The sequence below is a fragment of the Mesoplodon densirostris genome, chromosome 2 (assembly GCF_025265405.1).
Source record: "Mesoplodon densirostris isolate mMesDen1 chromosome 2, mMesDen1 primary haplotype, whole genome shotgun sequence".
Classification (NCBI taxonomy): Eukaryota; Metazoa; Chordata; class Mammalia; order Artiodactyla; family Ziphiidae; genus Mesoplodon; species Mesoplodon densirostris.
Window position 1 is genome coordinate 2,096,988 of NC_082662.1, and position 27,808 is coordinate 2,124,795.

Genomic DNA, 27,808 nt, shown 5'->3' on the forward strand with positions numbered 1-27,808 from the left:
GACTGGAAGACATTCCCAGAACTGCATCTGTGGTTTGCAGGGATGATGAGCTTTGCAGACAAGCCTGGCAATCTCCGTCCCTCTGCTGCCTGCGGCTTTGGCACCCACGCCGCATGCTGTCAGCAAAGCCTCCAGGGACCCAGGCGGCCTCCCCTCCGAGGAGCTGGGGAACAACGGCCTGCAAGGCCCTGTGCAGCACCTCACTGGGAAGACCCGGGCCTGGGGGAGCACCTGCCCGGAGGCCACATGGCGCACCTGTGGTAAAACCCCACAGGAAGGCAGGGGCGCGGAGACCCTCCCCGTGCTGTGGACTCAGTAGGGCCCACCTAACTCCAGGGGCAGGGCACTCTGGCAGGGGCAGCCAGGTCACCAGGGGGTGCATGCTGACAGAAGAATCCTTCCCCCAGCGTCCATCCAAAAGGCCCAACAGTCCTGAGGCCGAGGGGAGGAGGAGATGGATGGAGAGCCCACCTCTTCCAAGTGGCCAGCCTGGGGCATCTCACAGGACCCTCTGATCACTGGGCCAGTGACACTGTGCTCCCTCAGACTGGCCCCGGGCGAGCTGCTCACCACTACGAGGGATGTGGGGAAGCAGCCACGTCCAAGGCCAGGGTCCAGAAGGGACCCCTGGGCCGCAGTCTCTCTGGGCCAGAAGAGGAGGGTTTCCCGGCACCAAGTGTTAAAGGACTGGGAGCAGGTCTCTGTGGGTTTGCCTGGGGCACTCTGCAAGATGGCGCAGGAAAGCCAAAACGTCACTCCCAGACACCCGCCCAGCACTGCTCTTGGCAGCCCCATTTCCCACAGTTTGGGGAAGGAGAGGGCCAGGGTGAGAAGCAGGCCAGCCCAGCCCTGGGCCTCACTTGGCCCCGCCCTTCCCCCCCCAGAGCCTGGGGGTTGGGGTGGGAGGAAACCCAGGAGGGCACCCTGGCGATGGAGCGCCCCAGCACGCCCGGCTGCCTCTGCTTCTTTCTCTTGGGGCCAGGCTAGCCAAGGGCAGCCAGGGTGGGATGTGAGCCACTCAGGGGCCTCGGGGCTGATGGTAAAATCCTTCCTGCAAATTCTCACTTTACAAATTGAACCTTTGGGACTTCCCTGGTGGCGCAGTGGTTAAGAATCCGCCTGCCAATGCAGGGGACACGGGTTCGAGCCCTGGTCCGGGAAGATCCCACATGCTGCGGAGCAACTGTGGCCCGTGAGCCACAACTACTGAGCCCACAAGCTGTGACTACTGAGGCCCACGCGCCTAGAGCCCGTGCTCCACAACAAGAGAAGCCACCGCAATGAGAAGCCTGCGCACTGCAACTAGGAGTGCTCCCCGCTCGCCACAGCTGGAGAGGGCCCGCACGCAGCAACGAAGACCCAAAGCAGTCAAAAATAACAACAACAAAACATTTAGAAAAAAAAAGAATTGAACCTTTTTGTGTTTTATTTCCATAAGATCTTTTGCAAGGGAGGGATGCACTTCCTGTCCTCTTCCTGCCTGAGGCAACTTCGAAGAGTGTTTCAAGGCTCCCCTTACCTGTTTCAAGCACCCCCGCAAGCACTACCACCTTTAAAGACTTCCCAGATCCCTGGGGCCCCATGATGTGGCACCAACCTGAGAGCTCCCAGCACAGAGGACCTTCCCACCCTGTACTGAGGAAGGACTGTCACAATCTGCAGGCACCTTCTCTATTCCTACCCTCCAGCATCTCTATAATCCTCACTCCAAGCTCTGAAGGCGGGGGTGCCCGGGCCTGTTCCCTGCCTGCCTGCAAAGTCCCGAGAGAGCTCACAGCACCCCTCCCCTTGCCCAGAGGATCCCAGTAGGCCCCGGGGAGGGGTCCAGAGCAGCTGTGCTCCAGCTGTGCAGTCTGCCCTGCAAGCTGGCCTGTGTGGGGGAAGGGAGGGAGGGGGAGGGGCACAGCTCCTACACTGACCGTCCCATAAATGTCTGCTGAGACCCTAGGATAGTCTGGGTTCAGAGGGTGCCACTGTGAACCACGGACAAGGCCACCAGCTCCTCCCCACGCCCTGCACCCTGGGAGTCCTGCAGAAGTGGAGAAGGCCACACCTCCCAGAGGCAGGAAGTCCAGCAGCCTGGCAGGGCCCCCACCTGGAACCCCTCATCTGGGATCTGAGGGGCTCGGCCGCCCTACCCACCCCAGACCAGTAGGTCAGGTGCACTACAGCCGGGGTGGGTCCCTCGGCATCCAAAAGGGGCACATTTAGGGAGAAGGGCCGGGCGCCCTTAGAGCAAACGCTTCTTGCTCTGCCTGGGAAGAAGCCACCAGGAGACCCCTATCCACTCTGGAAGCTTTTCAGTAAAGCCCAGGCCCCCCACAGGGAAGGCAGCCCCCAACAGACCCAAGCCGACAAACCCACACCACTCCCAAGAGACCTGGGGACCGCCCTGCACATGTGGGCTCCCAGGAATTCCAGATATGCAGAATTCACCAACAAGTGTGCGTGACTGCGCGTGGGTGCAGGGGATGCAGTGTCCATTTCCCGCTGGGAGTTGCCGTCAAAAGAAAGAGAAAGTGACAGACCCAGGCCAAACACCAGCACTTCCAGCCATGGGACGCAGGTAAGAGGCTGGTGCCCAAGGTGGGTCTCAACGGCGCCCTCTGGTGGGAGCGACCAGGAAGTGGGCACCAGCACCCAAGAGAGCTGCAGACCTCCTGGGGCCCTGGGGCACACCACGTGGTCTGGGTGTGCAGAGTTGGGGGTGGCAGGCAGGGAGTGCGGTGAGGTCCCAGCAGCCTCTTGACAGGCTGTGCAGGCCACGCCGGGGGCCCTGGGATCAGACCTCGAAAAGACCCTTTAAAATAAGCAAGTGCCACAAATCAAGACTTCTGGGGCCCCGGGCACAGGCATCTCCCAAGAAAGGCTCCAGGGAGGGGCTCCAGCGAGGGACTCCAGTGTAGCGGAGGGGTGGGCTGGGTTGGGGGCCAGGGGCAAGGCTGGGGAGCACCCCTCCTGGGCTTCCGGAAGCCAGCAGCTCAAGGCCACTCTTAGAGGCCACCATAATTCCTCCCAAAGCCCTGAAGGGCACCCTCCCCTTTGCGTGCTGTGTACCCATTCTGGCAGCTCAGTAAAGGCCACCATCAGTAAAGGCCACCACTAGGGGGCGCCTAGGGAGACAGGAAGGTGTCTCAGCCCAGGCCCCTCACCAAGGAGCCAGCAGGGGAGGGGGCAGTGGGTACCACCCAGCCCACCCTGGATCAGCCTCCAGGGACACCCTTCTCCAAGGGGAACCTGCCCCAGAGGAAGGGAGAATGAAGGACACTTGGGGACCTGGGGGACCAGCAACTGGGGCTGCACCCTACTGTATCTGTCCTGAAGAACATCACAACATTCCTGCATCTGTTTCCACTTTCCAGCCCAGAGAAACTTTACAGGGCAGCTGCCTCGCTCCCTGAGCGGCGGCCCAGACATATGAGAGTGCCTGTGCCGGGGAGGGCCCCCCAGGGCTGGCGGGCCGCCCTGCCACATAGCAGCAGGGCCTGCAGGAGGGATGCTGCTCAGAGCCCTCCCGGGCCCGCTCGGGGCCTGCAGGGTGGAAGGAAGAGGCAGCCCCCCATAGCCAGGGAGAGAGCACCGGCCCGTGAGGGTGACCACTGGCCCAGCCCCCAGAGAATGACCCCCACGTGGCCTCCCAGACAGAGCAGCCAGCAGGGAGGGTGAACCCTGTGCCCATGGCACCTGTGTCCAGAGCAGCCAGGACGGCGGCGGACGGCCCAAAGCCAGATGCCTGGCCTCCACCCTCCACCCTCCATCTAGTGGGCGCCAGCGTTCCCCTTCTCTCCCTGGAGCCTCCCGTGCCGGCAGGGGGCCCCATCAAGCACGTCCTGCATGGCAAAAAGGCCCCACAGAGGAACTGAGGGCTAACACCCCGCTTCTCGGTTACCCCTTCCCCCCGAGCCTCAGCCCCACCCCCAGGCTCCCTGAGACTGGGGTGGGGGACCTGGGCCTGGGAAGCCCAACTCTGCAGGCCAAGAGCAGCCCCATGCTGCCCCCGCCCCAGGCCGGGCCTTCCCCACCACCCAGCAGGCACCCAGTCTCCCCAGTTTGGGGCAGCACGGCCGGACCTGTGTCCCTGCCGATGGACGACCACAGCTCCTGCTGCATAGGGCCCTGGAGAGGATGGTGGGCCAGGGGCTCCTGCCAGTCACGCAAGTCCCCCGGGGAAGTGGCCAGATTCAGCTGTGGCTACAGAGAGGGTGCAGCCCAGGTCACAGGGCTCAGGGTCCCAGGGTCCAGCCTCCATGGAGAGCACCGGGCCCAGGACACGCCCTTTCACCACCTGGGCCCCAGCAACCTGGCGTGAGTGGTGCTGGCCAGGGCCCACGATGGGTGGCAAGGGCCTCTCGGCATCCCACCCTCAGCAGGACGGAGCCAACTGTAACGGCGGCTGCACTGAGCAGACAGGCCCCACGGGGCCCCATCAGGCCTCTCAGCCCAGGAGTGCAGGGGCCCCGGGCCCCTCCCAGACCTGGGCACACCCAGAAGGGCCAGGGGATGGCTGAGGCCAGGAGCCCCGGCAGGGAGGTGGCAGCGGTCCCAGGAGGCTGCAGGGGTGCTTACCCAGGCAGGTCCTGCCGTCCGCGTGGAGCCGGAAGCTGGGCTTGCACTCACAGAGGTAGGAGCCTGGCGTGTTCACACACCTGTGCTGGCAGCCGCCGTTGTGCACCTGGCACTCGTCCACGTCTGCGTGGGGACATGGGGCCGGGGGTCAGCAGCCAGAACCCACCCAGGCCGCCCGCTTCTCCCCGGCCTTGCACTAGCCCCGGGGAGCCCAGCCCAGCCCCCCTCTCTCAGGACAGTGCCCCCGCCCAGGTGTTGGGGCCCAGACCTGGGACCCTCCTTCTCAGGCCGCGCTGCCTGCAACAGTGCCGAGACCCTCGCCGGTGTGCCAGAGCAGAGTGGAGAGAAGGCAGGCCTGTCTCCAACGTCTGACGGCCCCTGGGAGGAAGAGCCACCACCTCTGGGGCCGGCTCTGGGGAGCAGCGGGGGTCGGCCAGATCTCGGGGGACAAGCTCAGGTGGGCGGGGCAGATCCTAGCGCCTTTCAAGACTGAACCCAGAGCCCGTGCTCTTTTCCGAACTCCAAATCCAGAAATGCTCTCAGGGCAGGGCTAGCTGCTCCTCGGGGGGCCCACAAGCCCAGAAGAAGAAACTGGCAACTCGGGAGATGCCCCTGCCCAGGCCTCGGGGTGGGGGAGCCTGAGTGAGGCAGGATGGGGGGTATGCTCTGTGTTGAACAATGTCCCCCAAATTCATGTCCATCCACAGCCTCAGGGTGTGACCTTATCTGCAAGCAGGGTCTCTGAGACGTAATTAGTTAAGGACTGAGATAAGGTCATACTGGAGAAGGGTGGCCCCCCCGTTCGGGGACACACAGGGGTCCTGGAGACACACAGGGAGACAGAGATTGGAGGGAGGCGGCCACAGCCTAGGAAGCCAGGAGCCCGCAGGAGCTGGACGAGGCAGGAGGGACCCTCCCCCGGGTTTCCGAGGGAGCACGGCCCTGCTGACCCTTTGGCCTGACCTCCAGCTTCCGGAGCATGAGAGATAAATGGCTGTTGCTAAAGCCACCTGGTCTGTGGTATCTGTTTCGGCAGCTCCAGGAAACCAGTGCAGGTGGTCAGCCTGGGGTCCCTGTGCCAGCGACTCAGGAGGCCAGCACAGCAGACAGCCCCAGGGCAGGACCGAGTGGAAGTCCCGGGCACTCCCCTTCCAGGACACCTCACACCTGAGACCACCCACCACTGTGCAGGAGACCTGTGCCCGCCTGCCCCTTCTGACGGCACTGTGCCTCAGGCCATAGGAAAGCGCTGACCGGAAGCAGACAGGGCTGGCCCAAAGGCCCGGGGGCCACTCCACTAGCTGAGCTGGAAGCTGGAGGGTGAGAAAGACCCTCCCAGGAGTGGAGGCCCAGGGGCTCCACCCCAAAGCACCAGGCCCTATGGCCTGGCCTGGGTCACCTCTGCAAGAATGCAGAGACACCAAGACGCTTCCGGCTGCCCCTCCCCCCTCCGCCCTCCCTCCAGGCCCACGTCCACCACCCTGGACCTCAGGGGAGGCCAGGCAGGAAGGCAGGAGGCAACAGGCTGCCTCAGATACCTGTGTGCGAGGTTGACGTCAGGAGGGACCCAACTGCCCGGGAGACACGGAGAGACGGAGGGAAGAGGCCGCTGCTCGGGCAGCACAGAACCGAGTGGCCCTGGGCACGGGGACACAAGCACACGCCTGGTCCTCAGCCGGTCCACACCTCTCAGACGCCAGCCTCACCAACAGGGCAGTCAGCTTCCCAGACCAGGAAAAGGGGAGACAGACACACAGACGTGCTCCGCTCCCGAGCATCTAAGAGCCGAGCACCTGGGGCACCTCCGGCAACAGAGGCCCTGACTGCTGACCGAGCCTCGCAGGGGCGGCCACGGTCAGCTCAAAGTGCGGGTGGAAGATTCCCCTCTGCATGGCTCCACTGGGAGGAAGTTTAGTGACTTCAGGGGCAGGTCTGCAGCTGTGTGGAAACCTGGCTGGTTCCCAGGGGCTGCGCGGAGCCGAGGTTCCTCTAATTCTGCTTAATAATCCCGAGGGTCCACGCTATTTGCTGCAACTCCACTGTCCAGCTCTCACCCGCCGTCCCCACGAAACCGCCCGCCTTCGAGGCTCCCGTCCTAAAGCCCCAGCCATCCGTGCACACCTTTGAAGGGTAGCGAGGGCGGCACGGCGGCCAGGCTCCTCCTGGAGGGTCCCCAGAGCCTGCCTGCCAGGCTGTGCTTCCCACGGACAGAAATCCTGACTCCAGTCCACGCCCTGAGCATGTGCCTGGCCCTCCAGGAATGACCCAGACGAACCCAGGAGGCCAGGGCCTCTGGCCCATGCACAAGCCACACCCACCCTGGGGAGACCCCCAGAGTGCCCCCAAGTCCCGAGGCTGCCTCAGAGACGAGATGAGACCAAGAGGACCCCTCCTTGGAACCACGGTGACCTGGGGGGGCTTCCTCGGAACGACACCAGGATGATTAGCAGGGGGAAGGTTGAAGGCAAAGGGTTAACGGCCCTCAACAGAGCCCCAAAGAGTCTTGGGGGACAAAGGGACCCAGGGCATGGCGGGAGGTCTCAGGACCCAGGGCCCTCCTGTGGGAGAGTCAGCTGGGTGATGTGGGGGACAGTAGGCAGACCCACACCGGCTGGGCACGGCAGGACGGGCCATCCGAGGGCGCTCAGAAAGGAGACCCCATCCCCTCTGAGCTCAGATCCCTCTCTCTGCGACCCCTTCAAGGGTCCTTGAAAAGTAAAGTGACTGCACGGAGCCCAGCACTGGGCATACAGTAGGGGCTTAGCGTGGCTCGGGGGAAGAGGCGCCACGTGTGCCGTCCGAGGGGGCGGGTGGATGGACTGAGTCGCGGTGTGTCTCGAGTGGCCTCGCCGGGCAGGCAGGTAAAGCCGCGAGAGAAGGACAGAGGGGCCGTCGTTCCCAGACGTGGCCCCAGAGGCAGGTGCGGAGCAGGCACACCAGAGGGGACGCTGGCTTCCAAACCGGCTCTCACTGCTCACCCCAGACACTGGCCTCAGAGAGCGGCTGACCGCAGAGGCACTGCACCCCCAAGCCCTCGGGCACCTGGCCGTGGGGCGAGCCCGCCCCGGGGGCTGTGTCCTTGAGCAGGACACGTGGGGAGCCCAGCAGCCTGGGGGCCACAAAGACACCAAACTGATGGACAGTCGGGAAAGCAGGTGGGGGGTTGGGCAGGGGCAGGCTGCCATCCTTAGGGCCCCTCCAGCAACAGCCCTGACCACTGGGCCCTCTCCACAACCTCACCCATGTGACCACGCTCTTACCGTCCTCCTGCTGCGAGGACGGGACATTTAGACCCGAGAGGTGCTCCCAGGCTCTGCCTAAATCACACGGACCAGCCCCTCGGCACCCCAGGAGCCCTCCCCTCTTCCAAAGGGGCACCGGCAGTGACAGGGACCGTGACCACCAGCAAGGTGGGAGGCCACGAGGCCCAGCCAGGGCTCCCCCCGTCCACGGTTTGCTGTCAGCCTGTCTGAATATCTGGACCCAGTGGGGCAGCTGAAGGCTGAAGGATCTGAGGCCTCCCCCTTCACCTCCCTGCTCATGGGCGGGCAGGGCATTCGGGCAGACGCCCTTCTGCTGGGGTCCCTCCAGCTCTGAGATCGAGGCCCCTTCACAGAAATGACTTACACTCAGAAAGCAAGGCAGGACGGAGTTTCTGAAACCCTGCCGGCCCCACTCCCAAGGCGGGCCACATGGTGGCAGAACAGAGCTGTTCTCAGCCACCTCCGATGACCCATAGCCGCTGACCCTGTGGCCGTGACTGTGGTCATGCTGTGACCGGAGGAGCACAGGCTCAGCTCTTTGAGGGTGTGGGCAGCTGGATCATGGCCCCTCAAAGAGGACCACATGCTAATCCCTGGAACCTTACACAACAAAAGGGACTTTGCAGGTGAGATGGGAGATTATCATGGAGTATCCAGGTGGGTCCAACGTCATCACACGGGCCTTACAAATAAGAGACAGGAAGGAAGGAGGGCCCAATGCAATGGAATACTGCTCAGCCATAAAAAAAAATAAAATAATGCCATTTACAGCAACATGGATGGACCTAGAGATGATCATACTAAGTGAAGTAAGTCAGAGAAAGACAAATACCATATGATATCACTTATATGTCACTTATATGTAATAGAACTTATATGTTCTGTTACAAAACAGAAACAGACTCACAGACACAGAAAACAAATTTATGGTTACCAAAGGGGCAAGGGGGATAGGGATAAATTAGGAGTTTGGGATTAGCAGATACACGCTCCCATATAGAAAATAGATAAACAACAAGGACCTACTGTAATAGCATGGGGAACTATATTCACTATCTTGTAATAACCTATAATGGAAAAGAATCTGAAAAATAATATATATACATGTATAACTGAATCACTTTGCTGTATACCTGAAACATCGTAAATCAACTATACTTCAATAATAAATAAAAGTATCTAAAACCACAAAAAAGAAAAAGATGCTGCACTGCTGGCTTTGAAGATGGAGGGTGGGGCCACAGCCAGGGATGCAGGCGCCTCTAGAAGCTGGAAGTGCAGGGAACAGAAGCTCCCCTGGAGCCTCCAGGAGGGACCAGCTCTGCCAGCACCTTTACGTTCACCCTTTTCAGACTTCTGACCTCAAGAACTGTAAGGTACCAGACCTGGGTGGTTTTAAGCCACCAGGTTGGGGTAATGTGTCCCAGCAGCCATGGGAAATGAACACAGAGTGAATAACCATCTTAGCAGTCTCTCCAGAGTCCCGGAGGCTCAGACCACCCAAGCTGGAAATCCAGGTTCCCAAAAGTCCGCTCTGCCCAGCCTGGCCTCCTGGTGCCCGCGGTGAGGGCCACTGTGCTCTCCGAGGGGCTGGCGGCAGTCCCCTGGGTCCCGTGATGCAGGCCTGCCCTCACCACCATGCCGCGCTGCCTCTACCTGGTGACCCCGGCCGTGGGACCGCTGCCCTGAGACCCCGGCCGAGCATTGGCCCCTTGGACTCTGAAACTACAGCAGAAAACGTACGGTCATCTGGTCTCCTTGGAGACATCGGCCCTGCTCAGCCATCCTCTGGGCCAGTCTGTGCCGTTCTCCATGCCAGAGGGCACACGGATGGCTCCCCCGGACAGGACGGAGGGGGACTGGTCCCCAAGGTGGCGCGGGCACCCCCAGCTGAAAGGGAGCTTGGAGGCTGTCTCCAGAGAGTCAGGGGACGACACCCAGCCTGGGGTAAAGACGCTTCACCCCGTGCAGCTCCCACTGGCACCGGGGCACTGTCTGAGAGCCCAGGGCTCTGAAGCCTTGAGACCACCTCTGGGCTACAGCGCTCTGGCCGATGGGAGCAGGCAGGCCACGAGCAGGGCTATTTTAAAGAACAGCCAGGCCGGGGTTCAGCAGGACAGCCCCTGGGGTCTCACTGCTACCCTCAGCTAAGATGTGTGACTGGGGATTTGGCAGCCCGGCGACGAGGACTGTGTTACACGCTGGCACGCAGGGACGCATCACTGTACAGACACAGGGGCAGCTCCCCTGGGAGCCCGCTGGACTTTTGGTGTCTGCCGAGCTGGACGCTGGTGACAGTGCCTCAGGGAACCCATCATGACACTGCTGGGAACCCAGGAGCATGCAGCCTCTGCGGAGACCACCCCAAGTAAGCCCCTTCTGAAATCTCAGCCACACTTACAGGAAAATCTAAGCCCCCTGGGATCCTGCCAGAAAGCGCCACTCGGTGGTTACCAGTTCGGAGTCCTGCTTCCCCCCAGACATGCCCGCAGGGTCCTCACCCCGGAGAGCGCATCCCATTATCCGCAGGCCCTTCTCCCGGTCCCTCCACAAGCCCAAGCAGTTCTCAGAACAGAGTGGGGGCCCCCAGCTCCCAAAGCCCAGCGCTGCCCAGCCCCACCCAGCACCAGGCCCTTGGATGTCACACGGTTCCACAGCATTTAATGCCACCAGTGGTGGAGTGACAGTGTAGCTTTGTCTGAGCCACCCAGTGGGAGGACTGCTTCCCCTGTGGGGATGGGGTCTGGGCCCCCGCTGGCCAAGTGACAAAGCTAGGGGAAGCAGGGGTCTTTGTCATAGTCCAGCCCTGCAGCTCAGTGACCTGTGTGTCCTCTGGCAGAGGGCGGCACAGACCGGCCCAGAGGACAGCTGAGCAGGGCTCACATCTCCAAGGAGACCAGATGCCCCGTATAGAGCCACGCTCAGGGGCCAGTGAGGGCCTGGAGGGGAGCCCAATCCTGGCCCTGCTTTTCTTTAAAAAAGCCCCGCTCTGGACCTGCCTGGTCCTGCTGGCCAGATGGCTCTGGCCCAGGTACAGTTCTGAGGCTTCAGAGCCCCGGCGCAGGTGGCAGGTATGGTGGCCAGGCCTCAGGCTGCACGGGGAGATGCAGCCTTGCCCCAAGCTGGGTGTCCTCCAGAGCATCCCAAGTGATGCCTCACTGCACACCACACCCCACCTCGCATCTGAGGTTGCCAGACTCCACACTCCATGGATCCCATGGACACTCCTAGGAGCTCCCTGCAGGAGGCTGGCCCAGCATGGGTACCAGATCTGAACTGCAGGGAGAGGCAGGATGGACCCAGGACAGGGGTGCAGCCGCTTCCCGTGGGCTGCTGGGGTCCTCCCAGCTGACTCAGCAGCCCACTGCGCTGACCATGCTCCCAAGCCTTGGGGAGAGGTGACAGGACATCACCTGCCACACCCACACACACTCCCCCAAGGGGCCTAGGCTCTGGGCACCCTGGAAAGGGAAACCCAAGGGCCTCTCTCTTGAGCCTACCCTACTCTCCTGCTTAACCCCCAGAGCTGCCAGCGCCGTGGGGGAGTGCAGCCCCTGTGCCCACCAGCAAAGGCAGGGAGATGTTTCTCCTCCCTCTGGTCAAGAGACCGATCTGCTGTCAGCTGCCCCCGCAGCCAGGCCAGAGAGGGGACAGGAATGTCGAAAGACTCAGGACACAGGGGGCCCTGTCCCAGCCCCGTTCCCTCCAGCCGCGCTGTCAGCCGCCCCGGGGCGCAAACTTTAAAGAGGAAACAAAAGCAGCGCCCTCGCATCAGAGCCGGTCCCGCCCGCCCGCGCAGCGCCCGCCGCGCCCACCTGGCCTCCGGTCAGCTGTGCTCACGGGGTAGCCGGCCTGGCCCAGGTGGCACGGGTAGCAGCCCCTCCACAGGTAGCGGTAGTGCGTGCCCGCGACGTGCGCCAGGCCCCCCAGCAGCCCGAGGCACCAGAGCGCCGCCAGCCCGCCGCGGCCCCGGGGCGCTTCCATGGCCAGTCCGCTCCCTCGCGGCTCCGGACGGCACACGCCCCCTGCTCTCTGCTCGCCGCTCCGCTCCGCGGGCGCCTCTGATGTCGCTGGAGCCGCTGTGGGCCGGCGCGCCCCGCCCCTCGCTCGCCTTTCTGTTCCCCGCTTTCCCTCCGCCCCCCGCCCCTCGCAGGTAAAGGCCAAATCCCCGCTGCCGCCAGGCCCCGCCCTGCTCCCGCCCCACGGGCTTCGGCGGTCCCCCCCCCCCGCCCCACGCATTCCTACGCGCTCGCTCACACACCCGGACACACACCCTGACCCATCCACAAGCGCACGCAGCCCCACGTGGACACGCAGACACGTGCACTGGCAGACCCATGTGTGCAACATGCACACAAGACACACAAAAGCCTGCACAGACGTGCACAGGCACATACATGCACATAGGCGCTCGCACGGACCGGGTCCCGGCAGCAACACGTGAAAGAACCCAAAGCACAGATGGAGGCCACCCTGGCAAGGCCCGGGGCTCTGCAGAGGCAGCGTGATGGGGTTGAGCTCCGCAAAGTTTGGGGAGAGTGGGGCGTGGAGGCACTTTGAGGCCACACAACCGTAGTGGAAACCCTGGGTGTGAAGACTCCTGCAGCCCCCAAGCCCAGTGTCCAGCACCTGCCACTGCCATGCCCTCCACTGGACCAGGGTCGGTACCAGAGGGAGCCTGGGCAAGGGGACCACTGCACCCCTACGGCAGATGGGGGGGGCCTGAGCCCCAGGTTGCACCAGAGCCCTGGACCCCTCTTTGCTCAGGGGCACAGCCTGAGGTCCCAGATGTGTCTGAAGCAGCCCTGCCCAAGTTTGCTGGGGTCACAAGGGCTGTGCATCCGAGCGACCTGTGCATTCGGGTCTGATGGGAGCTTGGCCCCCAGCTCCTCATCTCGGGCAGCCCTGTGCTGACCCCAGATGGCTCACCCACGGCACCCCGCCTAACCCAGCCCTCCATCTCCCCAGACAGTGTTAGCTAGCATTCTGCGCAGCCCACCTGTGGGCAGGGTTCACGGTGGCGACCTCGAGCTCACGGGAGAGAGGCACCATCTCTCCTTGTTGGGTCCCGTCTGCAGCCCAGAAGCACCTCATCCCCCACCCACCAGATGCCCGGCAGTGCAGAAATGGGCCTGCCTGCCTGCCTGCCCAGGCCTCCTGGGTGAGCTTCTCTCCTGCCCTCCCTCTGGGCAGCACCGCAGCCCGTGGGCCCCAGACTGTCACCCAGGGGAGCCTCCATAAATCCCGCTGATAGACACTGCTGGGTGGCCGTTTGAGCTGTGCCTTCCACGCAGGCCAGCACTGTTTACACTGCAATGTGCATCTCAGTCGCTTGCCAACGGTGCTAACAGAAACATGCCTGTGCAGCCACCAGCCAGGCTGCAGGGGGCAGGGGGCGTGGAGACAAGCCCTGTCCCTCAGGGAAGTGCAGAGGGACACCAGAGGGAAACACTGACTCAGAGATCACCCTCACCAACGGACAACAGGGCCTGGGCTCCCACGTCAGCACCCGCCCTGGGGGACAGTCTCCCTGAAGTGGCCCCTTGAGGTGTGGGCTGAGAGTAAAACACCGCTTTCTTGGTATGAATATGAAAAGGTGAACTAGCTCCCTAATCATTTTTATGGCTCTCGTGTGTGTAGCTCCACTTTTCTTTCTATGGGACAAGGCAGGTCAACCCCTTGCCTAGCCCCAGCTCTACTAGTAAGGGGCAGGCGGTGCTGTGTGGCCTCGACAGAGCCAGGAACTGCTCTGTGCCTAAGTCTGTAACGCAGGGTGGTCAGCACAGACCTGCTTTATATGGGGACTGTGAGACAGCGAGGAAAGCGCTTCACTGGGAGTCACTAAGAGTTGGCATCCCGGACCCCCTGCCAGGCCCTACGCCCAGGCAGACACCCCCAGGCCGAGCAGCAGGACCCACGGCAATGTCCAGAGCAGAGTGTCGCAGGGCCAGTGTGCTGGAACCCTGCTCCGTGGCAGATGCAGCCAGGCTGGCCTGGGAAGGGTCAAGGGACCCAAGGATTGTCCCTCTCCCTCAAGAGCCGCCACCCTGGTACCCCTCGACCCTCCCCAACCCGAGCACCCACATGCCGGCCGGCGATCACTCCTCTGGCCTCTCGTCCCAGCCCGGGGAAGCCACCACCCTATTATACCACCTGGACTCCAACTCACATCCTGGCTTGAGCCGGGGGGAAAAGGGGGGTCATGCACTGCCTCAGCCTTCCTGGGGCAGGGACGGGCTGCTTCAGACCCCGTCTCCAGCACACGGCAAGGGGGCACGGGCTGGAGAACAGCAGAGCGGTCTGGGGGCAGCAGACGTGGGTCCCAGCCCACCGAAGAGCTGGATGACACAGACAAGTCCCAGGCCCCCACTGGATCTCAGTATCCTCATCTGTACAGTGGGCAGGGGGCCGGAGGAGACCAGCTCAGGGGCCTGTGGGCCTGCAGCTGTGCAATACACATGACACGGGGAGGAAAAACGGGGCCAGGTATGTCCCCTGCCGTGTGTCCACAGGGGCCAGGAAGGAGGAAATCGGCCAGTAAAAAAGCCAGTTGAGGGACTTCCCTGGCAGTCCAGCGGTTAAGACTCCGCGCTTCCACTGCAGGGGACACAGGCTCAATCCCTGGTCGGGGAACTAAGGTCCCACATGCCGCGCAGCGCACCCAAAAAAACAAAAGCCAGTTGAGTGTCCAGGGGCAGCTCCTGAAGCACAAGGAGTCTTCTCAGATGCTTCGCCACCTCAAATCTGGGTAAAGAAAACTGACTTTTCTGCCCTGGAAGACGTCAAGGGCTACAGTGAGGCCTGGGGTGTGGCCTCAGCACCCTTCCTCACGCACCGACCGGCCAGCAGGGGGCTGCCGCTGGCCCTCCCGCCTCCTTCCTCCTCTCCCGCCAGGCACGCCCCGCCCACCTCTCCTTTGTGTCCCTCCCAGACACGCCTGTAATTAAACCCTCTTTCTGCCCAGATGGGAACCCACCAGCCAGGCGTCCTCCTCTGGCATCCCTGGGCCCTGCCCTTGGCACACGGGGGCCCGGACGTTCTCGTACAGTCCTTTTCCAGAGGAGAAATGACCTGCCCAAGGTCACGCAGGACAGGGGGCCACGGAGGGGGCCCAGGTCTGACCTAAATCCTGTCCGCATTGTGCACCCTCCTCCAGGCTCCTGGAGACATGGCCTCAGCAGGTGCCCTGTGGCTCCCTGTTGGGAGGCAGTGGGTTCTGAGCGGCGGGGGGCAGAAGCCGAGCAGGAGGAGGTGCACCTGAGTCATCGGGCCACCACGGGGTTTCTCCTGCTCTTCCACTGCCCCTCACCACAGGGGCCCCGGACTGCCAGCCAGAACTCAGTGCTGGGCTCCTCCAGGCCAGGCCACCAAAGGGCTCCCAGCATCAGAGCTGGACCCTGGGCAAAGCGTTTCTAGGGGGTACTGGCTCCAGATCCCGGCTCTTCCACCCATCTCTGGGCGGCCTGGCCCACCCAGAGCCCCAGCTTCTACAGCAGCCGAGATGCCCACCCTTCCTCCCGCCTGCGGACGGTGAGCTCCTATGCATCTGTCGAGGTGCCCGTCTCTTCAAAGCTCCCCAGCCCGCTCACTCCCAGCGCCAGCCTCCTCCGCCTCTGTGCTCCCCCCGCTGCCGGCCCATCCCTCCTTCACACTCCAGCCTTCACTCACTCCCTCACCCCCTCCCTTCATTCCGCGAGGACCTGTGTGCCCACTCTGGGCAGGACATGGTTCTGAGAAACAGTGACGTCTCCCCACCCAGCTGAGAGCTACGTTCAGGTCTCCAGAGCCCGAGACAGCTCGTGATATGGATGAGCGTGGGCAGTACCTCCCTTAAGGACCGGGGGTGGGGAGATGGCTTCGGGCCTCCATCCCCACTAGGCTGGGCGTGGGGACTCTGGCACAGCCGTGATGGCAGCAGGCCACCAAGCGCAGAATGCCACCAGCAGCTCAGAGCCTCCTCGGTGCCACCGAGCACATCCAGGCCCACGGCTGTGGTCTGGAAGCTGTTTGGGAAATGCTTTCCCGATGCGGAGACTTGGGCTGGGTGTCTCTGCCCGGTGGAATGTCTGTGTCAGCAGAAGGGGCTGACCCTCCACCCGCCGGGCCGGCTCCAGCTTTCCTCTCCAAGCTGGGTGGCCACCGAGCTCCTTTGCCAGGGCCCTGGCTGGGGCGAGGGCCCCCTGCTGCCGCCCCTACAATGCCACGGCTCCCCCTCAGTGCTGGGCCCATCCCACCAGAGGCCCATGACCCTGGGGCTTTAGGGGCAGAACTGCCGTGTTCCTGGGGCTGGCAGGAAGCAGGACAAGACCAAGCTGCCTCCCCTCCCCCATCCGTGTGGTATCTGTCCCTTGGTGCTCACGGACACTTCCTCCGTGAAGCCCTCCGCCTCACCCTGCCACACGGTTAGGGAACCTGACCACATGCTGCCAATCTGCTGAGAGGGAGGTGGTGCCCGTGCAGACTGCCTCGGCCTCTGGATGCAGAGCGGGAGCTGGGGGAGCTTGGCTGGGCCTGGGAGCTTGAGATGCCTGCAGGGGCCGGGGGGCTGCCTCATGTCTCCCCCCAGGTTCCTAGGGGGCAAGGCGTGGGACAAGGAGGCCCTCCAGCGGGACAGGAGGAGACCAAGCCTGGTCGCCCTGCCCAGCCCGAGGGGGGAACCCTGGCCCTTCCCGTGTGGCTGGGGGACAGGGCACTCCCGGGTTCCAGCTTCTCAGGAGGAACTAAGGCTTCTGAAGGCAGGCGGGGGTGCGAGAGAGAGAGGAGTGACTCTCAGAGAAGCTCCCAGAGGTCACCGCCATGACCCCCCGTGCCCTGGTGTCGAGGGTGACGGTCTATGGGCACAACAGACGCCGGGTGGGGTAGCAGTTGCTGGCCACCTGCTGACCACCCGCAGTAGCCTCTGCGCCAGGCACTTCCCGGGGCTGGGGCCGGACCGGGCCCGCTCACACGTGGATGGGAGGACCCGGAAGGAGGTCGTGCAAGCTTGCGGACGGGCGGTGGGGGGAGCCGCAGGCCTGGGCTTGGCCTCCACCTGAAGTCGGGTGTCACATGACTGCTTCGAGGCTGGGGGGCAGAGGCTGGTTCGAGGACCCTGACGGCCGAGAAAGCAGCGTGGGAGCCAGCAGGTAGGTGGCTGCTAGGGGCACGGGGGCCGTGAGCAGGACCGGCCGGCAATCGGATGGCCCCCACCAGGCCCCAGCTGCAGGTCCAGGAAGGTGCTGGGAGGAGGCCTCTCTTTCAGGCTTCTCTTCAATCTGCCTCTCAGCCCAAAAGCCCTCCTCGCCATCTCCCGCCCCGCCCCCCGGGGACAAACGTCCCTCCTGGCTGCTTCCACCCTGGACGTCCAGAGCCCAGCCCAGATCAGGAGGTCAGTTTTCAGCCTGGGTCCACCCTGCCCCCACGCAGGCCCAGGAGAACTGCCCCCAAATGTCCCTCCTAGCCTGTCCCAGGGCCACCGCCGCAGCGCTATTTCAGGAGCAGAGGCCAGGCCTGGTCTCCAGCCGTCCCAGCATCAGCCTCAGAGCGAGCCCATCACCCGCCTGGGCCCTCACCTGAGCCGAGGGAAAGAAAATGAAAACCTCGGTTGTTTCCAAGAGCCCAGCTGCCATTCCTGCCTGCAGCGGCCCCGGGCCGGGGCCAGGCCCCCTCCTCTCACACACGGGCCCCCGGAGAGCCCAGGATGGAGCAGCCGCCGTCACACGTGCTCTCCTCCAGAGACCAGACGGCTGGGGGGCGTCCAGACCCTGCCCTGCGCCAGGGAACCCAAGGCCTGGGCTACTCCCGGGGAGGACATGGAGCCGCACCAGAGGCCCCCTGCACACGTGTGCATGTGTGTGCACGCATGACAAGCCCCTCTCTGCAGCCTCCACTCACTCCCCTGGGCTGTGTAAAGGCCAGGGTGAGGCCGGGTCCAGCCCCGGGGGGTGCCTGAGCCCTGGAATGCTGACACAACCCTGCCACGGGCACGGCCCCCGAGGCCTGGCTCTCCCTGGGGACATCCAAGCTTCCTGGGAGCAGTGAGCGCAGAAGGGGCACACGGACAGCCCGGAGCTCGTGCTGTACTCAGTGGAGGGGAGATGGTGAAGGCAGAGTGATGGGGAGGCTTCCTGGAGGAGGTGAGCCTGAGCCGGCCTTCGGTCAGGTGTGGGTGGGGCGTGGGGTGAAGACGGACTTGGAGGATTTGGGGGGCAGGTGCAGGGTTGCTGGTGCAGAGGCAGGAGAGGCCCAAGAGAGGTAAGTGCCAGGCGAGGAGTTTGGCCAAAGCCGTGTGCCTGGGCCTGGCCCACAGCAGACGCCCAGCCGGCCTGAACAAAGCAGCACATCGACGGCCCACTGCCAGCCACCCACACAGCCTGCTGGGCCCCCTTGGCCACTCCTGCTATCCTCTCTCACCCAAAGGCCAGACCTGTTCACAGAACACTGGGGTCATGGAGGCGGCAGCCAGGTCCGGCTGGGTACCCGGGGCCAGACAGCACTCACGCCGCCTGGTGCCCAGGCTGCAGCTGGCAGGGCTCCTGTGGCCTCTCCTTGCCTCTGAGGCCCTGATGGCGCCCATAAGTCCTCAAGGCCACCTGCCACACAGACGGAGCTCTGATGTGGCCACCGTGCACGTAAAGTGCAGGAGCAGTTTCTAAGCCATGGGACCTCCAGTCCCCGCCCTGAGCTCCCCCACCTCCCCCAAGGCCTTTACACAGGTCTCATCGTACAGGCATCTCGAGGGATCTTTTCAACTGTTTCCTCTCCAGGCAGAAGGAAAACTCTCCCCTCTGCATTCTGGCACGGCTCCCACCCCACCCAAGAGCTGCTCCGGCCAGACCCCGGGGAACAGGGCACGATGGGATTTGACCATGGGATCTGGGGGGTTGGCTGAGGGCTCCGTGGGGTCGGGAGCCCAGCCGCCCATCGGGGTCGGGAGCAGTGAGGGGATGAGAGGATGGGGGTGGGAGGCTGGAGAAGATACTGGGGTGGTGGGGAAGGTGCAGCCTCATTACCGTTGGGAGGGACAGAGATAAGACGCCGCAAGAGACACAGGCAGCAGGAGAATCCAATTCGGATGGAAGAGGCCTGCGGGGACCAGTGGTGATAGATGAGAACTCTCCCACCTACCTGCCAGGCGGAGAGGCAGGGCAGGCGGCAGGGGCCCGACCCACCCCGCCAGCCTGCGAGCCCCTCTCCAGCCCGGCCAAGGAGGGGCTGCTTCTACTCTCCAGAGCCACACAGACAGAGGAAGCGTCTGCCTTCCTGAGGCCACGGGCGCCAGCAAGCTCCAAGTCACCCCTTATGGCCCCCGCTGCTTAGCTGCAGCCCCTGGACCACTGGGAAGCAAAGCTGGGACCCCTGCGATTCAGGAGGAAAGTGGCTGCCTGGAGCCTCCGTTTCCCTGGCCCAGGAGCCCTGGCCTCCATGATGGGGGCAAGGTCCAGCCTGACTCCTCTGCTGGGTCCCCTCCGTCTTCTCTGCCTAGGGCTCGTCTTCCCCATGGCTGCCGCCCCAGCCACACGGTTCCCGGTGTGTTGAGATTCACCATTAGGACGTGTCTGCTTCCTCTCACTGAGCCCCAATTCTGAGGACTGTGGCCTCCGAGGGTCACACCTGGACTAGGTCAAGGCTCAGGAATGAGAAGCCAGCCTTGCCGCCCCTGAGTCCAGTCCTGCAGGCCCCGCGGGCGTCCAGATGGTAGCCACTCAGATGTCTGCAGGCTGCACATCCTGGGGTCTCCTCCCAGGAAACTGTCCAGGGCCGGGGTCCAGGCAGGCCTCCTGTCTTTCCGTCCCTGGCTGGCTCTCACTGCTGACTTTGTGGGCTATTGTCTTTCCTGCCTTGGCCTTCACCAAAAATGAACCTGCCAGAATCTGCTCACTAGAGGGATGAACTAGCCAGAGTCGGGAAATAAAAGCTTTTAACTCAGCACCTCTGACAGAGGAGGCCTCTGGCACAGACACCTCGTCGGAAATGGTGCCATCCTGCCTGGAGAGACCGCAGCCCGGGGCCAGGCTTCCTCACTCGTGTCCGGAGCACAGCCAGCTAGATGATCCGGCCCAGGGAAGGCCCAGATTCCAGCCCTCACAGGAATGAGGCCAGGGCTTTGAAGGCCCAAGTTCACTCACGCCGGGATCCACGGTCCACAGGTGCACGACAAGCCCACCGGGCCACATCTCCGGCCTCAGTCTCTGCATCTGCAAGGGCAGGTCACTCAATAGATACTTGCTGGATGTCCCCTCTGTGCCTGCACTGCTAGTGCTGGCCGTGCAGACTGAGCAGGTAGCCCGCTCCAGCGCCTGAATGCTGGCAGGCGACCCCTAGACGGGGCCTGGGGCCAGGGGGGCCCATGACCTCGCTCTGGGTTTCATCCCTCCCCCCTGCCACCCCCTAGCTGTGTGACCCTGAACGCACTCCTGCACCTCTCTGGGCCTCCCACTCCTCGTTATAAGATGGGGGCTCTGGGGCAGTGTGAGTGCTGAGCAGCCCAGTACACACAGGGCGGCTGCAGCCGGAGCCTGGCGCGGAGTGTGGGCTGGAGCAGCCCGGGCGGCCTTCTTGACCTCCGCACGAGGGTCCTGCCACCCTTCCCGCTCTCCTGACTTGGGGAAGCTGGGTTACCCGGGAAGTGCAAGAGTCCTCCTAAAGGCTCCCGAAACTCCCCATTTAGGGGGTCTTGCCATCGGGGGCGGGGACCAAGTGTTGCCACAGCAGGGGGCTCAGAGAAAGCCCACCACAAAGGGCCGGGGGAAGCGCCGACAGGACCCACCCATCCAGGGCGCCAGGATGAGGGTCCCTAGCAGGTCCCCTTGCCCTCCTCCCCCATGGCCACAGGACAACACAGCTGGCCCGGGTCAGCCCACGGCCCTCCCAGCCCAGGGCTGGAGCCCCAGGGGCTTCCTAATCAGGGCCCGTCACTTCCCCCGTTCCTGCCTCTCCCTTGGGGACGGTGAGAACCTGGCAGCAGCCGGGCCAGGTGGGTGTGGGAGAGAACCCTCGTTGGGTCCGGACGCTGCTCCGCTGCTTTCCCACCCGGACCCCGACGGGACAAGTTCCACGGCAACGGCCGAGTCAGGCGGGGTGGGGGTCACGGCCTGCGCCATCCTGAGCACAGGGGCTTAGAGCAGCCCCTTTCGCCCTTGAGAAGGGTCAGTCCCACGGCGGGGGCCACGCAGACGTCAATGCCGGGCCCCCAGGGGCTGGGAGACAGGGACGCCCCCACTGTCTCGAAGCCTCGATCCCCCATGGGCTTCTCACAGACCCCCGTTAACGACCCCAGCTCTGTCCTGGATGCCCCACAGCCAGGGAGGAGCTGGGTGTCAGGGGGGAACAAGCCGGGCGCCCAGGCAGGAGCCAGCCGCTTTCATGTTGGGCTGAGGACTCTCACCCGACAAAGGCTGCTCCCTGCCCAGCAACCCCCCCGCCCCGCTTTCCAGGCCCCTCCTTTTCTCCTGGAGCGGGGTTGGGGGGTGCAGGCAACAGGGGTGGGAAGGGTGGAACGGCCTCAGGCATAATTCCACCCCCCAGCACCATGGGAAGGCCGGCCCTCAGGCCTGGACCCAGGAGGCCCCACTCCAAGCCTCAAGTCTCGCCTACAGAGACGCCCTGATTTTCTCCAACCGGTGGGATTAATTTCCCCCTGAGAATGGGACCAAAAACGTCCTCCCCATTCCAATGTCACTGTGGTCATCAGGCCACACAATCCGGCCCGATGGAAGGACTGGACCCACCTCACACATGGACTAAGCATCCACCTAGCCAGCAGTGGGGGGAGAAAGCGAGGAGAGGGAACTGGGAGGGCCTTGGGGTGGGCGGAGACCTGCCAGGGTGCCCCCCCCAGGCCTGAAGGGGGTCTTGGTCCCCCCAGATCTCCAGGCTCATCCCTGCAGACCTTGGTCAAGAGAAGGCAGGGAGGCTGGGGAGGAGGGCACGTGGCCCGAGGCCAGGGTGGGGAGGGCTTCAGCTCAGGTTGGGCCCCCTCTTCTCTCCATCCCTGGCGCCCCCCTGAAGCCAGCCTAGGGAGCGGGAAGCCTGCCACGGGCGCTGGGCCATGGGCCTCAAGGCATTTCCCCCGCGTCCCCTCAGGTGCCCTAAGGGGCAAGGGCATTATAAGTACCACTTTCCAGAGGAAGAGGCTGAGGTTCAGAGCCGCCCAAGGCGCTGAGCTGAGGCTCATCCCGGGCCTCGCTGATGCCAGAGTCAGACCCTGGCGTGACCTCCCCAGAGCAGCTGACATGGAAAGCTGGGTGGTCCTGGACGGGAGCTCTACGGTGGAGCCCACGTTTCTCCCCAGGGCCCGCCACCTCCATAAACCACAGGTCTGAGCCCACCTGCCCTCGGGTCTGGGGGGAGGGTTGGCACCTGTCAGAGGCCACGTCCTACCGGGGTGGCCGGGGGAGCAGCAGTAGGCATGAGGCCTCACCTGGCTGATGTGTCCGCCCCCAGGCACCTGACCCCCCAGCAGAGGGAAGCACGGCTCCTGCCCAGCACGGCCCTCCAGAACATGACAGATGCACGGCCCTCTAGAACATGACAGACACACGGCCTGGCGACTCTCCCCAGGTCGGGGGCCAAGGCGCCCTCCGGCCAGGCCCCCGTGCCAGCGCTCAGAGTCTTATCGCGGCGAGTCATCACTGGAGCGGTTTCTGGGCTCACCCCACCGGCGCCCACGTGTGAGCGGCAGAGCCGTCTTGTCCTCTGCAGTAACATCTTGATTTCCTGTCAGCTCTGCTTGCACTAGGCCAGCCGGCCACCGCCAGAGCCCCACTCACTCCCCGGAGCTGCGATTTCAGGGGCGGCAGGGCTGGCAGGGGGACAGAGGAAACAGCAGGCGCTTGGCTCTCAGCAGAGCCCTCTCGGCCACGCGGTGACTCGGAGCCCCAGCCATCCCAAACACGCAGAGCCAGGGTCAGCAAGCTCCCGGGGGGCCAGGGCCAGGGAGGAGCCGGGAGGGAGGAAAGGGCAGGCGCAGCGGGGTGCAGGGTCTGAGGCCAATCCCTCCTGCCTGGCCCCCTCCGTGGTCGTATCGCTGGTACCCCTGCCTTCAGCCAACAGCCAGCTGGCAACCACCTTGCCTGTCCTTGGGACCCTCTGGATTAAGGGATTCCAAAGCCTCCCAAGGAACGCCGTCAAGGCCATGCCTGCTGACCCTCCACTGTCGCCAAGTTGTGGACTTGTGTTCCAGGACCGCTTCTGGCCTCTGGGCCCCAGGTCAGGACTGGGAGCCCAGAGCACAAGTCAGAAGACGCCCAGCCCAGGGGCAGCCCCAGCATGCCCCCTCAGGGCCTGGCATGAGCCCTGGACCTGGGAGACCCAGGGCCTCCCAGGCACCAACAAGGGGCTGGGTTGCCCAGCCGCAGGTTCTGGGGGCTGAGGACCAGAAGGGGCAGGGAACGGGAAACCCGAAACGCAGCCCCAATCTGGAGGCCACTGGGCTGGGGACACCTCACGGCAGGGACGCCGGATGCAGAAGAGGCTCAGAGAGGCCGCGAGGGCAGCAGCGTGCCAGCAGCAGACGTGGGTGGGGAACGGGACCCTCCACGGGCACCTCCCGTGGCTCGAAGGCCAGGAGACCTCCATGCAGGAGCACGTGTCTTGTGTGCGGGCATCCCTGGGGCTCGCAGAGGTGGGGAGGCTGGGGGCAGGTGAGGGGGCCTGCCCCGGGCCTGGCAAGTTCAAGGCCACTGATTCCTTCCCGACACCAGTGCAGCCACCCCCACTTTAGGGGGCGCTCACAGGAGAGCGGACACAGGTCTGGGGAGGATTACTCCTCCCCCCAGCTGCACCTGCACTGGTGTGCCCTGGGGCGGGGCTGCGGGCCTTGGTGAGTTCTGTCATCTACTTCCCAGGGGCTCATTTCATGGAAGGGGAAACCAAAGCCAGCAGCAGGACTGGGTGGGGGACGTTGTCGTCTGGCTCCTGCTCGGCCACCTCCGCAGAGGCACAGGGTCCCCAGGTCCCGGGCTGTGAGCCACAGGTCACTGCCGCCTCTCCGCTGCGCTCGCCCCCTCCCCCAGCCTCGCCGCTGACAAAAACATGCCAGAAGCGAGCCCCGTTCGCAGACCATCTCGGCCAGGCAGGCTCCCCCGGCGCCCAGACCCCCAGTCCAGGGGCTGTCCACCCACCGCTGCCCCCAGCCTGAGGAATGGCTCACAGCTGGCCTCTGGCAAAGCTGGAGACAGTGTTCTGGGATGACCGCAGCTGTCTGATGCTATTCTGGGGAGGCAATGCAGATGCCCGCCGGCTCACAGCCCCTGTGCTCTCAGGAGGGCCAAGCTGCCCACCCAGTCCTGGGGCCGGGGGCCAGGCAGGGGCGGCGCAGGTGCAGGAGGGTGCAGGAGATGCGGGGAGCGGCGTGAGCCCCCGCACCCCCTCCCCCGCCTCCTCCCCGCCTCAGCGCTAACCTGTTCCCCTCTCTCCTCTCCAGGAATTTTCCTCTGTCTGTTCTTGATTTTGCTGACTGCCTGCCAGCGGTGGTACACGCCCAGAGCTGAGGACCTCAGCCAGCCCTTGGCAGGGCAGGGTGTCCCCGTGCAGCCCGGCCACACAGCCCGCCCTCCGCCCCTCACGGGGGGCCCTGCAGCTGCACGCAAGTCAGCTGGCCGCCCCCCCACCCCCGCCGCCAGCTGCATCTTCCCCGGGCAGAGCAACCTCCCTCTCCCTGCACGGCCCCCCGGTGCTCTCCACCCACGTCAGGCTCTCTGACTCCCCCAAGGCTAGTTTCAGGAGCAAGGCGTGGACTCCCCAGAGGTGTGGGGAGAGGTCGGGCGGGACGGGACCCCAAGGAGCTGGGCGTCACCACCCAGGACCCCGAGTGGCCCTCCTCGAGCAGCCCGGGGTGGGGGGCAGGCGGCCCCAGGGGCCGGCCAGGGCAGGGGCGCTGAGACCCAGGCCAGGCAGTGGCAGCGGGCCGGCCGGGGGGGCAGGGGCGCTGAGACGCAGGCCAGGCAGTGGCAGTGGGCTGGGGGGGCCACAGACCTACCTTGGCAGGACTTGCCATCTCCCTGCAGCTGGTGGCCGGGGGGGCAGCGGCAGTAGAAGCCACCCAGGGCGTTGCGACACTGGCCCTCACAGCCCCCATTGCCGGTGGCACACTCGTTCACGTCTGCGAGGGGGGAGACACGAGTGAGCCCGGCGCGGGGCCAGGCGAAGCTCAGGACTCCCACGACACAGGATGACACGGCCTGGCAGAGACGGGCCACCCTCACCCCCCAGACAGCTCCCACGTGTCCATCGGCCTGTCCACAGCAGGGGGGCTGTGCTGCCAACCAGGTCCTCCCCGCACCCAGGACCAGCAGCCCGGCCGAAGGCATTCCAGTGCGGTTTGGCAGGAATGCCCCGCGGGGACAGCTCGGCACAGGAGTGGGCCCCGCTCCCCACAGAGCCGAGTTCCCCCGAGAATGGCCTCTGCGTGTGTTCCCATCCAGCTGCCGGTTTGCTGGGGAAACCAGGCCCCCCCAGCACTGAGGCCAGAGTAGTCCCCACTGTCACCCTCACAGCTGTCCCCAGACCTGGTACAGCCCCACCCCTCACCCCCGGGCCCAGATCTCCCCCCACTCTCTGGTCTGTTGGGATCGTGTGGCACACGAGCCAGGCCTGGACAGGGCGCTGGGCTCTGGCGTGCGGGGCGGAGCAGGCAGGAGACCCCAAGCACGAGGCCACCTTGCTGAACACACAGCTGCCCCTGCCCCTGCTCCGCCTTTGTGGGTGCAGGATCATGGTGCTTCCCCTGGCACGGGGCATGTGGCCAGCTGGAGTGCCAGACACCCACCTGGGGCTGGTGGCATCATGGCCTCACACACCCGAGCCCACCAGCCGGGGCCTGGAGGACCCAGGTGCCTCGTTTCCCAGAACACCTCACGGGTGTGGGGTGACAAGGGGACCAGGCACCTCTGCCTGCCCCCAGCCCCACACTGTGCTGCCTGCACGAGGTCTGAGGGGCTCTGCTCTGTCCTCCCAGCCTTTCAAGGCCAAAGGCAGCGGCTCTCCTGGTCTCATGGGGAATATGACCCGGAGCCAAGCGGAGACCCCAATGAGCTGCAGGCCATGGATGGCCAGGTGCCAGCGCAGCTCACCGGTGCAGTTGCTGGAAGCGCCACCCTCGCCTGGAGGCTCCTGGCCCAGACAAGCAGGGGCTGCAGCCCCACCCAAGGCCAAGCCCCCCGCCCCCGGCTTCGGCACTCATCTCTGCTGGCACTTCCTCGGGAGGGTCCCTGCGAGGCTCCGAGCCTGGCTTAGGCTGCCGGGGAGGCCACGGTCCCACAGGAAAGGCGGTGCTGGAATGCAGCCGTCAGCCCGGGCCCACAAGGTTAACATCGGGAATTTTCTGGGAATTCCTAGAGAGTTACACAGGGTGAGACCAGGTTCAGCCCAGCCCGGGGGTCAGAGCCGGGGTGCCCAGGCTCCAGAGGGGAGCAGCCAGGTGCAAGCCCCCCGAAGCCCCAGGGCCGGTCCTGATCTCTGGGCTGTGCCCCGGGCAGCAGGGAGGGCAGGCGGCCAGGCAGTGGGGCCGCAGGCCAAGGGCGCCCTCCCACAGCTGCCGACACAGGAGGGTCCCCAAGGCCCCCACACCACCGCCAGGGCAGGGTCAGCCTCACAGCGCCGCGCCCTGCCCTGACCCCATGGATGCCGGTGACAGGGGGCCACTGTGGCCTGGAGCCTCAGGGACTCCTACGCCCGCAGAAAGGCCCTGCTGGCTGACAGAGCACCGTGGGCTGCAGGGCCTGGAACTCACAATGGCACCTGAGGTGTCCCTCCACCCGCAGTCTGGATGGCATCCTGGGGGCGCCATGTCTGCCTGGCCCTCACTGCCCCTGCCCCCCGGTATCTGCATGCTGGGTACCGAGGCTCAGCACCCTGGCAGCCCCCTCCACCCCCTGGCTGAGCTGAGCCCCTTGTGTCTCTGCACTGGGGGCTGCTCAGCACCTGTATCTGCTCACAGCTGGACCCTGCCAGCCTCAGCATGGAAACTGGGCCCCACTGGCCTCAGGGTCCTGGGGCCCAGCCCAGGCCAGGCAGGCAGGGGGCCACAGGATGCTCTCAGTTGCCACTGCACAAACATCACACCCGGGGCCTCCCGGAGAGAAGCGGAGCGGGCAGGGGGCTGGCCCTCCCCGTGACCCCTCCCCAGGCAGTGGCAGCCCAGACTGAGAAGGAGGTGACCCTGCCCAGGGCCAGGGAGGAGCCCCTCTGCTGACCACCTGCTGGGTACACAGCTACGGGTGAGGGGTGAGGGGTGAGGGGTGAGGGATACAGTGGTAAAGAACCCGGGGGAGGGCCCAGACTCTGCACATCAGGTTCAAGTCACCTGCTGGGGCGGGGCGGGGGGAGATTGATCACCTGTTTAACTCCCCACCCCCAGCAGCTAGAGGCTGTGCTTTTCATGCATAGCACCTATGGACCAGCACCACTGGACCCGCAGCCCCTCCAGAACCCAAGCCTCGTGGGCACGGGGGCTTGACCTCGTCGCCTCCTCGCTATAACTCCAGCACCGAGAACAAGCCCACACACGGCTGTGGAATGAATCTGTAAGAGTAGGTGCCCGCGGGTGCCTCGTGGGTGCCTGGGGAAGGGGTGGCAGGGACTCCCTACATCCTTCGTGAATCGGTATGGCTGATTCAAAAACCAAAGTAAACAGCACATCTTTCAGGCTGGGGGCAGCTCAGGGCTGGGGGGCAGCTGTGCACCCTGTGGGTACCCCAGGACACTCAGCAGCCCTGCCAAGGGCAGGGCCAGCAATGACCCCTCCCCGGCCAGCCTCAGGGTGGGGGACAGGGGACTGCCACAGCCCAGCAGCCAGGCCTGGGCTGGAAGCCCCGGGGAGGCCAGTGGCAGAGGGGCCTGAAGCTCCCTGCACAGGCCCGGGAAGGAGAGACAGAGAGACACCCCCCTTTCCTTCCTGCCCCAAGACCGGGTGTTTGGGGCTCCAGGTCTGGGTGGGGAGACCAGGGCTACCTGGGGGCTTCTGGGAGCAGATCCTGGGAAGTCCTGGCCCAGGGTGG

The 27,808-nt window shown here is 64.6% G+C and overlaps 1 protein-coding gene across 5 annotated transcripts in view; it reads right to left on the bottom strand.

Annotated features, from left to right (window-relative positions):
* The window catches only part of MEGF6 (multiple EGF like domains 6), a 37,745-nt gene extending 25,860 nt beyond the window's left edge, over positions 1-11,885 (bottom strand). For all 5 annotated transcript variants that reach the window (XR_009530186.1, XM_060079418.1, XM_060079409.1 and 2 more), the window contains exons 1-2: positions 11,645-11,885; positions 4,567-4,689 (exon numbers count right to left, since the gene is read on the bottom strand). Coding sequence is in view for 4 of the 5 variants with exons in the window: in XM_060079418.1 (XP_059935401.1) it covers positions 4,567-4,689; positions 11,645-11,813 (292 nt within the window). In the remaining variant the exon portion in view is untranslated. The remainder of the gene's footprint in view (positions 1-4,566; positions 4,690-11,644) is intronic.
* Positions 11,886-27,808: the final 15,923 nt, after the last annotated feature.